Source organism: Molossus molossus, unplaced genomic scaffold (assembly GCF_014108415.1).
Source record: "Molossus molossus isolate mMolMol1 unplaced genomic scaffold, mMolMol1.p scaffold_m16_p_18, whole genome shotgun sequence".
Lineage (NCBI taxonomy): Eukaryota > Metazoa > Chordata > Mammalia > Chiroptera > Molossidae > Molossus > Molossus molossus.
Window position 1 is genome coordinate 42345971 of NW_023425353.1, and position 16746 is coordinate 42362716.

Genomic DNA, 16746 nt, shown 5'->3' on the forward strand with positions numbered 1-16746 from the left:
AACAAACTAAAAAGTTTTTGCACAGCAGAATAAACCATCAACAAAATGAAAAGACAACCCACTGAATGGAAGAACATATTCACCAATGATATATCTGATAAGGGCTTAATATCCAAACTTCATAAAGAACTTATACAACTCAACACCAGAAAAACAAACAATGCAATTAAAATAATGGATAAATGATCTGAATAGACACTTCTCCAAAGAGGATATACAGATAGTGAATAAACATGAAAAGATGCTCAACATCACTAATCATCAGAAAAATGCAAATTAAAAACACAGTGAGATATCACCTCACACTTGTCTGGCATCAGTAAATCAACAAGCAGATGTTGGCAAGGATGTGGACAAAAGGGAATCCTCATGCACTGTTGGTGGGAATGCAAATTGGTGCAGCCACTACGGAAAGCATTATGGAGTTACTTCAAAAAGTTAAAAATGGAATTGCCATATGACCCAGCAATTCCACTTTGAGAATATATCTGAAAAAAACCTGAAATACTAATTTGAAAGAATATATGTACCACTATGTTCATTGCAGCATATTTACAATAGCCAGATTTGGAAGCAGCCCAAGTGCCTATTAGTAGATGAGTGGATGCAAAAGCTGTGGTACATTTACACAGTGGAATACTACTCAGCCATAAAATAAGAAGGAAATCTTACCTTTTGCGACAGCATAGGTGGACCTGGAGAGTATTATGCTAAGTGAAATAAGCCAGTCAGAGAATGACAAGTACCACATGATTTCACTTATATGTGGAATCTAATAATCAAAATAAACTAACAAACAAAATAGAAATCAAGTTACAGAGATAAAGAACAGACTAACAGCTATTAGAAGGGATAGGTGTTTGGAATCTGGGTGAAAATGGTGAAGTGATTAAGCTAAGAAAAAAAAAAAAACAAACCTCATAGATACAGATTACCAGAGGGAAAAGGGGGTAGGGGGAGGTAGAAGAAGGTAAAGAGGGGATAAATAGTGATAGAAGGAGACTTGACTTGGGGTGGTGAACACACAATACAGTATACAGATGACATATTATAGAACTGTATACCTAAAACCTATATAATTTTATTAACCAATGTCACTCTAATAAATTCAATTAAAAATAAAAATAAAACACAGTGCATGTTCTGTCAGATTATCATTTTCCCATTTAGGAGCCTCCATCAATCTAAAACCCTGAGAATGTAGAGTAAGAAATAGTATTGTTGCCCTGGCCAGGTGGCTCATTTGGCTTAGTGTCATCCCATACATCAAAAAGTTGCAGGTTCAATTCCCAGTCAGGGAACATGCCCAGGTTTTGGGGTATGATATCTGGGTGGGGGACTTATGGGAGGCAACTGATTGATGTTTCTCTCTCACATCAATGTTTCTCTCTCTTTCTCTCACTTTATCTCTCTAAAATCAGTAAAAACATATCCTTCGGCAAGGATTAAAAAAAAAAAAGCATTGTTTTAATAAAACTATAATGTTTCATTATGTTTTTATTAAAGTATAATCTAGATTATTCTGTCTGTGATTATAATTCTGGAGGTTTTGCAGGAGTATTCCAGTTTCTAGACACATTGAGAATATTTTGGGAATAGAAGGCAGTAATCATACCACTAGAATCCAGTTTGGTTGGACATCAGAGCAGGACAATTCTAAATCATTAGTAAGAAAAATTAATGAGCTTGATTTCTCCTTCTGAGCTCCTAAGAGCCATTTATATTAAAAATAAAAAGCTCAGAAGCCATAGGTTGTGATAGGTTATTAATACATGAATGTGTTCTGAGATAATAAGACCACATAATGTAACAGTCAACTATATTTACTGTGTGTCAAGAACTTTGAATTAGGTATTTTAGAATACCAAAAAAAAAAAAAGAGGCACATGTTATTATAATAATCTCTTCTATGCCACACATTATAGGTTTTAAAGATTACTCAAAAATATCTTCCTCTAGTCAGTGAAGTATATAAGAAAACTCTTATCTCCATTTTACATGAGAAGAAATGGAAACACAAAATTCAAATGACCTTCCCAATGTCACATCAAAGTCACAAAGGGCATAAATGGTAGAGACAAAACTAGAACACAACACTTCTGAATAGATGCTCCTTTATACCGACCAGCCTATAAATTAAAAGAGTTCTCTTGGGGAGGAAAATTCTTGTTATCAGAAAATGTTGAACAATGTTTTCAGAGCCTATAGTCAAATATATGAACATCAATGAAGCATTTGTGCCCTGGTATTGGGTGAATGCTAAAATTAGAAAATGGATGGGAAGAGGACCTAAAACCACCAAGCACACATGGGAGTTTCTAAAGCACTTTTCAATCTCATCTAGACTGAAAAGACAACATAATGTGCTGAAGAGATGTTGGTTTGAAATCTTGGGAGCTTCCCAGATGAAATCTGAAACTGGCTTTGGTACACGGAAGGCAAAGAGAGACCCAAGAAAGGCATCACTCCAGATTAGTGTGTGACTATTTAAAAAACAAACCAAAGAACTTATATGCATATATGCACAACCAATGGACACAGACATTAGGTTGGGGAAGGCAGGAGGTGGGAGAGGGGAGAGGAAGGGGGTCAATGGGGAAAAGGAGGACATCTGTAATACTTTCAACAATAGAAAAACAAACAAAAAACCAAAGGGAACTTACATATGAAACTTGTCTTGAGGAGCACATGACCAGTAGATCTCCCAACTTGCTGTCAGAATCTTAAAAGTTTATACAGAGGCCTTAATGGGCTTCAGTCATGTATGCCGTCCAAGTCCAGATAGTCTCAACAATGCATTGTTCTCTCAAGGCAGTGTTCTTGAATTTGGCACCAGCTGGGGAACAGTGGGCAGAAAGTATATTATATTCCAAGCACAGGGGCCAGCTCTCGGGTCAACTGGTGGTCCTGTCCTCTTGATGAGCTCCCCCAAGAGGAGAGAATCAACTTGGAACAATAACAATTACCATTAATATGTGGCTTTTATTCTTATGTGAGCTTAATGTATATTTCTTCATGTGTCTTACATTTTCCCTCCAATAACTTACTGGTGTGAGCCTAGATCTTGTACCCATAAATGCTAAATTCTTATGGAAATATGTAGAATAATTAAAAAGAAACTTTTTAAATCATATTTTGGAATACTATTATAAGACAACTTCCTTTAAAATTCGAAATATTAACAAATCGATGTGGAGATTTTAACACATGGACTTACATTTCCTCCCATTGAATCTGGGCTCTGAGCCTGCTTTAGTTCTGGCAGTTTTTGACTCAGACCTTAAGAAACTGGTAGCTAATTCCTGTCTCTTGGGACACTCAGTCTTGAAAACTCACAATGCTATAAGGAAACCCAAATATGGAGAGATTCACATGAAGGAAAACTAAAACCCCAATGCCACAGCACTGGCTGGGCTCCTAGCTGTTAGCCAGCACCAATTGCCACCCATGTCAGTGAGCTATGTTGGAAGTGACTCAGAAGTGAGCTTGCACCATTGAGCCCTATCCAACTGGCAGTTCCATGAGAAAACACACACGCGCACGCACACACACACACACATAACTATTGTTTTAAATTAGTGAGTTTTAGGGTAGTTTGTTACACAGTAAACCAGTAAAATTTGAGCAGGTTCATTTTACCATGAAGCATTCTATGTAGTACAATAACAGAGTGTACCTTGGTCTGAATTTAGGGATTTTGTGTCTTCTCTTACACTGCAAAGAAATGAGATCCTCCTCCGTGAAGATGAATCTCTTCAAATGGGCCTTGGGTTTACTCTATTGTGTGGTAATCCCGTATTCTTGCAATGTTGTTTCCTTGAGGTCATAGAAAAATTTCTCTTTGTAAGATAGAATGAGTCTTCAGAAAAGGGATTATAGAGTTCTTTTTGTCAATCATTGGGGACATTTCTTTTAAGGAAACAAAATGAGATTTGAGACAGATGATAAATATCCAACTCTCATTGAACCTCTTTCTTATGCTTTTTTATTTCAAGGTGCCAATATATGTATAAGGGGACTTAATATGCTTACACTCTTATCAAGGTCATGTTTTAATGTGAAGTTTGGCCTCATCCATACCACAAATACATCCTTGAGTGAGCCAGTGCTTAGAAAGGGCCTGGACTCCCAGATCACAGAGGTGATGCTGTCACCTTTCTTCTTTAAGAAAACATAAAAACGGTGACCAGATCTACCTCCTGCAGACCAGTAGGGATCCAGTAGACTCTCCAGATTGAATATGAATTTAGAGCAGGGCTATTGTCATGCCTAGTCCAGTCTCTGACACACAGTAGGTGCTGGAAGGGAGTCTAAGACAGTGAGTAATAAATGCTGGAATCCTTTTGCAATAAAACCTAAGCTTTCTTCAGGGTTGTCAACTTAAGCCTCTCTTGTTGTCGGTTTCTTGCAAATAATTTCATGCATTTGGCAACATAGATCAAGCCCACCAGGAAACCGTTTTTACACACACACAGCCCTAAAGTGCAAATTTTATAAACCTGATTGGTGGTTTTCACTTAATATAATTTATGATGAACTTCAAGCCACTTCAAGGGAGGCATTTTTCTGGCTCAATGGGTGTTTTCCTGAGCAAATTCCATAAGACTCAAAAGTAAATACACATCTTTGAATAAGTTTAGCGTTTGCAGTTAATTTAACAGAGCTAAATAATAGTAGCAGAGACCATGAAACCATGCTTTTTATTAATCTCACAGAAATACACTAATTTCAATAACTGACAACAGCAGTCTGGGTTTTTTGGGACCCGATGCACCACCCAGACTGAAGCAAGGACTCGCTGGTCTTTCTCTCCCGGTTTCTGCCCAAGAGGGAGCCAACAGAACCACCCGCATGTGGTTCGCCTCGCCACGTGGGGCACACCGTCCGCGTGAGCTCGGTTTCCGCAAAGCTCAGCTCGCTGGGGACAGCAGGGTTCAGGGGAGGACAGGAGCCACCCGAGGGCCAAGCGCGGAGTCTAGCTGGGCGGGAGACCCTTTGCCAATTGCCAGACCCACAGAGGAATCCCCTCTCCTGCCCGGCGCGTCCCCGCCCGGCTACGGCCGGATCCGCTTGAATTTCAACACAAAGGGAATCCTCGGCCGCAGGAAGTGCATCACTAGAAAGGGGGACGGGGGCGGGGAGACGGGATGCATCCCTCCCTCCCTGCACTCCTCCCTCCCTGAGTCCTGGGCAGCGGTGACGAAACCCTTAGGGTCCCCCGTACGCCACTGGAGCCCCGAGAATTCAAATGAGGAGCCCCCCAAACAAACAAACAAACAAACAAACAAACAAACAAAAAACAGCAGTGGGGGACGGGCGCCCTCGCCTCCTGCCACGCCCGAGCTCCGAGGCTGCGGGGACCCGAGCTGTGTCTCTGCGCGGTTCCCACACCTGTTCGCTTCCCCCCTCCTTTCCTTCCGGGTGCACCAGCACCTGGGCTCACGTTTATTTTTCTGCCCCGGGGCTCTCAACTTTCTATCACATTTCCTTCCCTTCCACGAGTCTCTGTCGAATCCCCGCTCTGGCTTTGGGCTTGGTGTCCCCCGGCAGAACGTCGGGAGAGAGGGAGTCCCCGCGTGAGAAAGGGGGAGAGGAAGAGGGAGAGACCACTTTCGCTTTCCAAAGACGCTTGCTGTTCCAGGGACTCCCCTGGTTTCCACCTGGAGGTGCCAGTCTCGGAGGGCGCCTCGCCGCTGGGCGAAGGAAGAGGGGGCAGGCTAGGCTGATTCGTGTGAAAGCTACTTCGACGCGGCAACCCTACTGTTTTCACTTACACTGAATTTTGCAAATCAATTAAAACAGCAAACTTTTCAAGAAATGGTTTGTTCACGTTTCACCGGAGAGGGGAAAGCCTTCCATTGCCCGTATAGAAAGCTATTATCATTTTCCTTTTAGTTTAGAATGGCTTGGGAAGACCAATGGAAATTTGGGGAGAGGGGCTGAAACACCCCTTTTTGGAGCCCAGAAACGAGAGGTGGAACCCCCCCCCCCCCCCGGCGCTTTAGACCAGTTCCCGGGTTGAGAGATCCAGGTGGCAGGAGAGGGGCCGCGCAATGAACTCCAGGCAGCCCTGCTCCTGTCGCGGGCACTGGCAATGGCAGGTGCGCCGGAAGGGGGCCACCTCCCCCCGGGGCGTCTGGCTGCCTCCGCTGGCTTGGACTGCGCTGGGTGGCCTCCCCCTCCCAAGTTCTAGGCGGAGGCTGGGTACCTGCCCCGACCTATCTCCTCCCCTTCTCCAATACCACACCCACGGGACTCCTGTCTCCCCGAGAGAGGGACCGAGAGCGAACAAAGGGGTCTTTGTTCACTGGCTCCTGGGGGGTGGGAGTTGTGCCCGTTTGTGGTTCCCGGCGCCCCTTAGAATCCCGGGGGCTCAGCGCCACTGAGCGTCGAGGCGGTCCTCCAAGACCCCAGCACCTTAGGTCAGGGCACGGCGCCCCGGCCGCTGAGGGCGCTTTCCGGGCGGGCGGGCCGGGTGGGGGACAAGGCACGCGCGGCGCCGCCTGGCAGGCACTGCCGCCCGCGGAGGGACGGGGAGGGGGTGGGATCGGCAGCTGGCAGAGGTGGAGGGGGCGGGAGAGGAGCCTGCGCCGGGCTGAGCCTGGAGGTGCGGGGCGGGCTCCGAGAGCGCTCTCTGGGCTGCTCCTGTCTGAGCGGCGGCGGCTGGAACTCGCTCCCTCGCTCCTTCCACCCCCCATTCTTCCCTTGCTCGGCCCCTCCGCCACGCCAGGTCCCCCTCCCCGCCATCATCTCACTCCCCGTCTCCCTTTTTGGCACTTTCCTCTCGAACCATCCTTCTGGACAAACTTTGATGGAGAATTTCACACCACGCTGGAAAAATGCCGGTTATGAAAGGATTACTGGCGCCCCAGAACACCTTCCTGGACACCATCGCCACCCGTTTTGACGGAACACGTAAGTCTTGCACTTCGACGAGTTGCATGGTATTTTTTTGAAAATGATTTGCCTTGTATATATTACTTTCGCTCCTACCTTCTTCTTTTTCTTTTTTTTTTTCTTCACCAGCGGAGTGAATTTTTTTCTGTTCTTGCCAAGGTGTCTTTTTGGGCGGAGAAATTTTATTTCTTCTCATGGTTCGGTGCAGCATTAACACTTGGTGTAGTTGCCCCCCTTGACGTCTTCGATTCAAATGAGCCTGAAAACTGATCCCGCGTTCATTGTGGGACCTGTATTTTGGTACCTCTTTAAGGAAATGGTTTTGATTAAGTTCATGAGGTGAGAGTAGGAATTGTCCATATTGGTGAATATGCCACCGTATCCTACAATTTCAAGTCTTCCTAGAGTATAGGGAGAGTTTGGAATATTCTTCGTCCATGGGGCTTCATTCGGTGAGGTCTTTCGGATAGGCATGGCTTCCCATTTGAGATTAAGAAACTCAAACTGGAATCAGAAATCGCCAAGTATAAGCTGTCTGTAGAATTCTAAGCATTGTGAGTTTGCCAGAACCTTGATTCCTGCTTTTAAACTAGAGTAGTGTATCTTTTGATCCTAAAATTATCCTAATACTGAGGAGAAATTGTTGGGGAAGGAGGAGATGTGCATTAGAAAGACTGATCTAATCATAAAAGAAAGTTTCAACATTTTTTGAGGGCAGCTATTATTGGATGTTTAGCTTGTTTAAGCTACAGTTTAAAAAAGAAAAGACAGAAAAAGAGAGTGTTGTGTGGAAGCTCGGAGCCAGTGTTCTATTTCAGGACCACGGTCAGGTCCCCATCACTTCCAGGTCTGAGTTTCCTTCTTGAGCCAGCTGGTCTTTCCAGTAGGCTTTCTCCCTGCAATTAGAAGTCTGTGCTCACACCTCTAACAAATGTTCTCAGTTGGTTTCACTATGAATATCCATCCACCCTTCCTCCTAGCTTATGTTGCTTCAGTGTACTATCTTTCCTTTTTCTTACTATTACACCAGACTCATAGAAACTCATTTATTCTAAAGGCTTTTTTCAGTGGTTCAGGTATCAGTTTTTTTACTATGATGGTATGTTTCTTGGAGCTATTATGGAGAGCTCATTTAATTTTATTTCCACTCCAGTGGTCTAGATACACACTCTGCTGAAGCTGGGAAGTAAGTCCTTGACTTTTGAGCTTCAGGAATAGTTGGAAAAGTTTACATGAGGGAGAAATGAAGCATTTACTTGATTTTGTGAAATTTTTATTTTTGACATCCAGCCTACTCATGGTAATTGTGGTGGATATTCTCCCAGTGTTATCTTTAGCTGTAGCCATTCTCTCCTTTTTGTCTAGATGTGTCAGACAGCATAAGAGAAGTGCAATGCCATTATATATCTGTCTCCTTTAGATAATAATAAGGAAAAATATTGTAACAAACTTCAAGTGCCTGCTACAGCTATTACCTCCACCACCCAGCCACCATACAAATTTATCACTGTAGTCCTTAACCATGCATGATTGTGGGTATTACTATTAAGTACCTTAGAAACTGATCAGTTTTATATGGATGTTTGGTCTTGAAGTTGCAAATTTAAACCTCCCAAAAGAGCCTTCCAACATTGATCACAATGCATCTATTGAAAATGAAGTAATTGGTAAAGGATAGTTGTTTATCTCATTGTCATTTAAAGTTGAATGGAGTGCCATGTGCAGTGAATCATCCCAGCATAGCCCTGAGAATTACTTCAGGGTTATACTTAGATATCAATTGTTAATTGTTATACTTTGGATCATCAGTGTGAGGGTGCCTCTGTCACTATAACATCTGAAAAACATTGGGCATGTAGAAAGAGATGGGTGTACTAGTGAGTAGCTCTTTTTCTATTTTAACTACACATTAATGTTAATAAAATAGGAGGTTAAACATGTTAAATTCTTATTTGGGAAGACCATCATTGTAGATCAGCATTTAGAATAATAATAATGAAAAAAACCTAAAACTGTTGGAGACCATCCTTGGTCTGTGATCCACAGAGTCTGGGGAATTCCTGGAGGGATCCACTTTATATGATATCAATGTGAAAATCAGTGAAGCAAATTTCAAAGTGATGAGTAATATAAATGTTTTATTTACAACATTTACTAGATATTCCTTGTCCCAACAAACCCCACTCAATGAAAAAGAATTATATTTTCTCATTTACTTTTTGTTTGAATTGCAGGATGACTTGAACAATCTGAAACTTACAAAAAAATAAATAAATAAACTTAAGCAAATTTTGCTGTGTCTAGAATCATGGGCATAACATTTCCCTACTGAATATTTAGTTTACCTTGTTATGCTTTCTTTTCCATGTTGACACAATTTTATAAAGTATAATTACTATTCTGGAAACTATTTTCCTATGATTATCCTTCTTTCTCTTGATTTTTTAATAGTGCTCATTGATTTTCTTGTGCAAGATAAAACTGTTTGCAAGTTTTAAATTTGTAAAATTGTTACCCCCTCAAATAAAAAATATACTGGAAAGTGTATGATGTTATTATACTAAAAATGCAGTGGGTTTGCTTGGCAAAAATTTTCTTCATTATTTATTAGGTACATATTATGGACATGTTAGCTTCTTATTTTGGAAAATTCTGATAAAATAAAAATAAGATAGCAAACAATAACCCCGAAAAACCAGTTTGCCAACTAACCATGATGTGGTATCCTTGTTAGTGTTGTTGATTTAATATTATAATAGAAAATAATAAAACAAAATATCTTGTAAAATTTTTCCCAGGAAAATCATCTTACTAATAAGTCAGTTGGGGTATAATCATAGGTCAACATAAAACAAGTTAATATAATACTTTATTACCTAGTGACATTTTATTATTTTATATAATAGGATATTTTTTCTTTTAATAGTTAAGAAGCAAGCTCTTTGTCAGGATTGAAAGACAATTGTAGACCATTAATTAAAACCATATTTTCTCACATACAATATAATTTTTTTAAACTACTGGAAAATATAAATCTTTTTATATAAAACTACCCTAAAATATATTTGCTCTTAATATATATTCTCCTGGTTTGTGTTTACTTGAAGTGAGATGAGACTTAGAAAAACTAAGAACCTTAGAAATATTGAATATGTATACTCCTTTAGAGGGAAAAAAAATAACCCCAATGAATTTATTCAACTCATTACATGTAGCCATACTTCTCATTTGAAATACTCTAAAACACATCACACACACACACACTCACACACACACACACACACTCACACACACACAATCTTAACATTATGACCTGCATATAGTTTACTACTCCATAGTTCCTTTCTTTAAAATACATTTAATGTATTTAAAAATATATATTTTCTTAGTAGATTTTTGCTTTAAGTACATGAATATTAATCAGGATGAAGACAAATAAGAGAACATAAGTACATATTTTATAAAAGTCATTTTTAGTACAAATATTTGCCACAGAGTACCATTTGAGAAAAACACATTTTTGAGAATATAAAACTTTCAGAGGGAAGTATCCACCTCCAAACATAATGGTACATTAGCCTACATTTTCTAGTCATATTAAAATTTGGCCAGAATACTTCTCCTTTGGGGTTAATGAGGCAAGATTTAAGTTTTAAAGGAAGGTTGTAGCCCATTGGACTCTGTCAAGGAGATTTCAGTAAAAGCACTCAATAACGGTGCTTCAGAAACTCATTCATGTTTGCATATATTTTATGTACTCCTGTATAGGCTGTTCAAATAGTCCAAGGAAAATTGTTGCAATCAAAATACTTCCTTTACAGAGCCAATTCTCAATTATTTTTCTTTTTCCTTCTTATCCTCACCCGAGGACATTTTTTCATTTTTTTGTTCATATAGAGCAGGAGGGAGAGAGAGGAAGAGAGACAGAGAGAGAAACATCGACGTGAAAGGGACACGTCGAGTGGCTGCCACCCGCACGACCAACCAGGGCCGGGGACAAACTGCAACCGAGGCACGTGCCCTTAGCAGGAACTGAACCCGGGCCTCTCTGTGCTGCAGGCCGACGCTCCAACCGCTGAGCCAAACCGGCCAGGGCTCTTTTTCCTTCTTATGCTTTCATCAAGTGACATAGATCTGTAAACATTAGAAGCATAGAGAGAAGGGTAATGTACCCAGTGCCATCAGAAGAGGGAAGACTAAGGTGAAGCTGTGGAAATCTTCTAAGTCTTTGCTGAGTTGTAGTTTGGAGAATATCATCAAAGGCATTTAGCCATTAAAATATAGATATATGCTCCATTATTATGGGTCTGTCTATAAAAGGCTATTACACGAAAGCATTCAAAGAAATATCTAGCACTTCATAGATATCTTCCCACAAATCGAAGATTATAAAGACTCTTTTTAAAGAAAATTTTAGATGCCATTATAGTCTCTTTTATTAGTATTCTTTGTGTTTAGGGAGATAGTTTCTGTGTTAGTTTTCTATCTCTTCTGTAGTAAATTTTCACAAACTTAATGTCTTGTCATCCACATTTTCTGTAGGCCAGACATCCAGGCAGGGATTAGCTGGGTCCTCTGCTCAGGGTCTCACAGGATGGCAAACAAGTGTTCAGCTGTCTCTGTGGTCTCAGCTGAGGCTAGAGGAACTCTTCCAAACTCACGTGGTGGTTGGAAGTATTTAGTTTATTGCAATTTTATGATTAGGGTCCTTTTTTCTTGCTAGCTGTCAGCCAGGGACTCTTTAGCAACTAGAAGCTGCCCTCAGGTTCTTGCCACATGGCTTCTTCCATAGGCCCTCTCACAGTAGAACAGGTTACTTCTTCAAGATCAGCAGGAGTGTCTTTCTTTTAAGAGCTCACCTGAGGAAGTCAGGCCCAGCCAGGAGAATCTCTCTTTTGGTTAACTCAAAGTCAACTGATTATGGATCTTAATTTCATCTGTAAAATCCTTTCTAAAATCATATGTCCTGTCCACATGGAATGGAAAGGGATTAGACAGGTATACATACAGGAGTTGGGAATCTTGGGTGCTGTCTTAGAATTCTGCCTACTACAGTTGCTATTGCATTGTCGTATTATCATACAAAGTGTAATGTTCTTACATTTGTTCTCCCTGAGACAGGTTTATAGAACACACTCTGTAATTCTGTATGCACAACTCTGCTGAGTGTATGCCTGAAATCTCTGTGAATGTAAGGCCCAACTCACTGGAGGGAGGGTTTTCCTTCACATTGGGTGATGACATATGAGCAAATCTAACCTAGGACATTTTCAGTCAATTGTGCTGTCAGATTCTTCATTCTCTGATCTAAAAGTAATATGGGAGACATAGGTATATTTTCAGAACATTACTCCCTATATCTTGACAGGGTACTCCCTCTTTCAATGTAAAGAAGATTACATGGGGTTTGTTAGCCGAGGTACAGATATCTGAGTCGGCCCTGGATGAGGAACCAGTCCAAGAATGTGGCATCTGCAAAGAATGATACCAAGTCAGGTCCTACACCCTAGGTGACTGGGCTGTTTCCACCTTGTTGACTTTATTAACCAGGTTATTTCTGGGCCAACTATGTGGACTGTTTCAAAGCAGTATGCTTCTCATGCCTCTAACCATGTTTCAGACTTAAGAAACTCCCTACTGTGCACTGGTGTATTGAGGTTGGCTGTTTTAAACCAAATAATATTTGCTTGTTTAAACCTAATCCCAGATTTATTACAAAATAGAAAGGAAGAAAGGGAGAGGGAGAAGGCAGAAGAGAAAAGGGATGAGGTAATTATTTGTTCTCATTCTTTGGCCTTTGTAGATGAATTCCTTACCCTGCAAAAGACTTATCACAAGGGTTCTCATAACTTCCCTGCAAATGACAAAGTATTTGATTCTGATTTATAAAAATTGGATTTATGTGTTTATCAGAAATGCATTTCTTTTGATGAGTAAGAAATACAAATACAATAATGTATTTTATTATATAGTCTCTAAAAAGTATTAGATAATATTGCTTTGTCATCATTATATAGAGGAAAATAGCTAATATCTGAACAATGGAAGTTATGCTCACAACATTTTCTTTTTAGGCTCTGGCATTTGGCATCACCTGTATCCCAAAAGTCATGGGCATCAGCCCTATTCTGGCATGAGGAACACATGAAAAGTCCTGAGTTACCAGTTTCTGGGATGTACTTCTGAGAGGGCACAGTCTTTCTGAAGAAATCCTTACTGCATTCATTCAATCCATCGGTCAATCAATTACTCATTCCTTCAATAATATTTAATCAACACTGACTATATACAAAGCCATTATGCTAGGATCTTTTGGATAAATCACACTTATCCGTCTCTCAAAGAGGACAATAAGCATATGCACAAATTACCATAATATAGGATGGAAAGGGATAAGAGTATTTAAGATGTGTAGGCAAAGGGCTGTGCACATTTGGATGAGGAGGGAATGATTTCTGTAAAGCAATGACCTGAGATGGCTTCCTATAATAGATGACTTCTGGGTAGGAATGCTTGGCCATCTTTCTCTCTCTTCCTTCCTTCCTCTCTCTCTAAAAATCAATAACAATATTTAAAAAATCATAATAAGGGCAAAAACTATGTTCTATTTAGTTTGCCAATTTGTGTAGTACTTCTCATTGAGGCTAAAAAGGTGGAGAGCTTCAGAGAGAATAACCAGTATCTTAGAGGATGTGAAGGTCAATGTAGGGACATAAGACAATTCAAAGTCTATTGGGCCAGACATGGGATGTCTTCAAAGCCAGAGTGTTTTGTCATAGGAAACCATGGGAGGTGACAGATCCATGTCTTGGTCATGGTGCCATGTAGGCTTGGTGTAAAAACTCTCAACTTTTCCATATTCCACAGGTTGATGCACAATACAGGAGTAATGTCAACCTTGAAACCTAAGATGTTTCTAATAACACTTTTACACTTGGACAGGGTCCCATAGAAGGCAGTGGAATTGATGCATTCATTATGAATGCCTGTGTTGCCCAGGGAGCTAAATTTGTCTTAGGAAAGGGAAAAATTGATTTCAGACCACATAGCTGAGTCCTCTTCTCCAGTGGTGTCATTCTATAGAATTATGCCTGTGGAGAGGAAAAAGAATTGACAGTATGCTAGAATTCAGTCCCAGTGAATTCGATTGGAGAAATGCCAACAGTAAAATGTACAGAATTGCAACTGCTGCAGAGATAGTAGGGTTTACCCCAACAATGTGTATTTACTGATACAGTCCAGCTACAAGTTTTAAAATCTATTTCAGTTTAGCAGAGCCTACAAACAAAAAAGATGAGCCTTCAACTTTTCCTATGGCATATTTAGCAACAGGAACAATTAAAGAGCTTTTTTAGTACTTTAAATAGTCAAATATATTTATTGACTTATAAATTCCCTGGAAGATATATTTTGCTTTCCTTTATAGCTGTTAATGCAACTATCTATCTCTCTTAAACCCTTCAAAATTCACATCCGCAGATGAACTTATAATATCTTCTAGCCTATGAAACCCATTTGTCTTCTTAAGTTTTCTGGTCCCATTATTGGCATCCCCACCCACCCTTTTCTCCAAGATCAAAATCTGAGTCGGTCTTGACTGCCCACACATCTAAGTGGTTATCAAGTCTTTGAGATTCTACTTTAAAAATGTCCTAATTTGGCTCCCCATCTCTCTTTTCATTGCCTCTGCGTTAGTTTGGATCCTCTATTTCCTATCTACACAAATACAACCTTATTCTGATTAGACTCCTGTGGTCATAGGCCCTGATCCCGTTCACTCGAAAACCCTTCAGGCTACATTGTCTTGGAATGATTTCTGTTAAAAACATTATGACTATGTAATCATGTAACCTTCCTACTGAAAGCTATCCATTGGTTCCCTGCAATCTCTTGGAGAATGTCCACAGTCCTTAGTGTCATCAACTCCAAAATAATTCTGCAAAATCTTTTTCAACTGCTGCTTCCTAGGCTGCAGACATGCTCACCTCCAAACACTTGCTCATTCATACCTCTAGCCCTGTGCATGTCACTTGAGGAGCAAGATTCTTTATTGTTTTTAAAACCCATCCTAAAAGTAACTTTCTATTTCAACTCTTTCTGTGAAGCTCCAGGTAGAGTTAGGTGACGTTTTCTCTATGCTTCCATATTACCTTGCCCGTCCATCTAGTCATCTCTTACATGGGCTCTAATGATACACTTTCATATCTCAACACTCAACTACCAATTCCTTGAAGCCCTGACCATGTCTTTGTTCGTTTTGTATCCCCTTAGCTCAGACTAATGCTTGGAACAAAGTCTTTGCTCAAAAATGTTTCTTTGAGTAAAAGACTTTTAAATTCCTTTAAGGCCAAGACTGTATATTAGTTGTCTTTATTTACCTTCAGTGGTACCTGGTGTTCCTTTAATGTGTGATTAGTTAGTTTTAAAACATAATTCTAAGACTTGCTTCCAGCCCTTAATTTTCACATGTTTCAGGTGCTAATGTCTTTAATAAAACTTGAATGATAACAGTGACTACCATTTGGGGACATGTCTATTTATACCCTCTGTGTGACACTGGTGTTTGATCTGTTCCTACCACAATGCAACAACCCAGAAAGGAGGATGGAGCCCCCCTTTTTGTTACAGATGAAGAGAATTTTTCTACATTAGTACACTAGTCTACTATAGCCTGCGACTTTTCTACTATATCACACTGCCTCTAAAATGTGGTATTTTTTATAGTAAGTATAAATAGACTGGGACAATCTGTGCCATCATTCCTAGTTTCTGCCTCTTGCAAAAAAGGATTTCTGCTTTAAAGTTTTTAGTCATTTCAGTTTATAGGCTTTTTTTCTTTGGACATATTATGTTTTAAGTACTTCTTATTTAAATAATGTTCTTAAATTGGTATATAAGACATACCTGGAACGGCTAAATGCATTCATTGTGTGAAGCAGTTTTCCTCGTCAAAGAAAAGTTGTTTTGTTGTTTGTTGTTGTTTTTTTAATAAATAAATCCATCTTCTTTGAGATTTTAGTGCTTTGATTTGCTGACTTTAGACCTTCCCTGTTATTTTTTTTTAATTGTCAGTCTTATCCATCCATAGAAGATATTCAAATTCTCATAGCTCTTATAGTGACATCATTTTTGAAAAAATGTAATGTAATATAATTATATTTTTCCATCACCATTTATTCCCCCTATTGTATCATACAGAGTATTTTGAGTATGCTTTTATTGGAAGAAATATATTCTCTAGTTTCAGGTGCTGACATCTTTTAACAGAAATCATTTACTTTTAATCTACAATGACCTTACAAGAGGAGATAAGGATATCTATCTCTCCAACTCTCAAATCTATTAAAGCTTTTTTTCTTCATGTTTTCTCTGATATCTTTTGGACAGACCTCCTTATAGTACTTGCCAGTCCAACTGAGTTTCTTATTCTAGTCATTGAACTAGAGGGAACTGAGCCCAGAGCACTTAGTCTTTTCATGCTTTATTTGATTTCCTAACAAGAGTGCTCCACATAAAAGTTCAAATGTTATTGACAACTCCAATGCCCAGTTCGACAAGAAGCAGACTTGTCCTTAAGTGTGGTGTTCTGGCTATTCCTCCAATGGAGAGAATAATGTAGAAGATAAAAGTGGGCATGCTTTTGACCTGAACACCTAAATAAATGTTTCTATTATGATTCCATGAACAATGGAAAAGAATAAATGTCTCGGGACTGACCTTTTGTATTGTATTAACTTGGTGCACCTTTCATTAGGTTACATTCAGTCATCTGAAAATGAGTCCGCCACTCTCTCTTAGCAAATGTGTGGATCCAGGATTTAGCATAGAGAGGTAACAATTATCAAGAGT

The 16746-nt window shown here is 39.9% G+C and overlaps 1 protein-coding gene across 1 annotated transcript in view; it reads left to right on the forward strand.

The window, feature by feature from the left end:
* Nucleotides 1-6629: 6629 nt before the first annotated feature.
* The window catches only part of KCNH8 (potassium voltage-gated channel subfamily H member 8), a 323359-nt gene continuing 313242 nt past the window's right edge, over nucleotides 6630-16746 (forward strand). Inside the window, exon 1 of the mRNA XM_036267075.1 lies at nucleotides 6630-6915. Coding sequence (XP_036122968.1) covers nucleotides 6840-6915 — 76 coding nt within the window. The 5' untranslated portion in view covers nucleotides 6630-6839. The remainder of the gene's footprint in view (nucleotides 6916-16746) is intronic.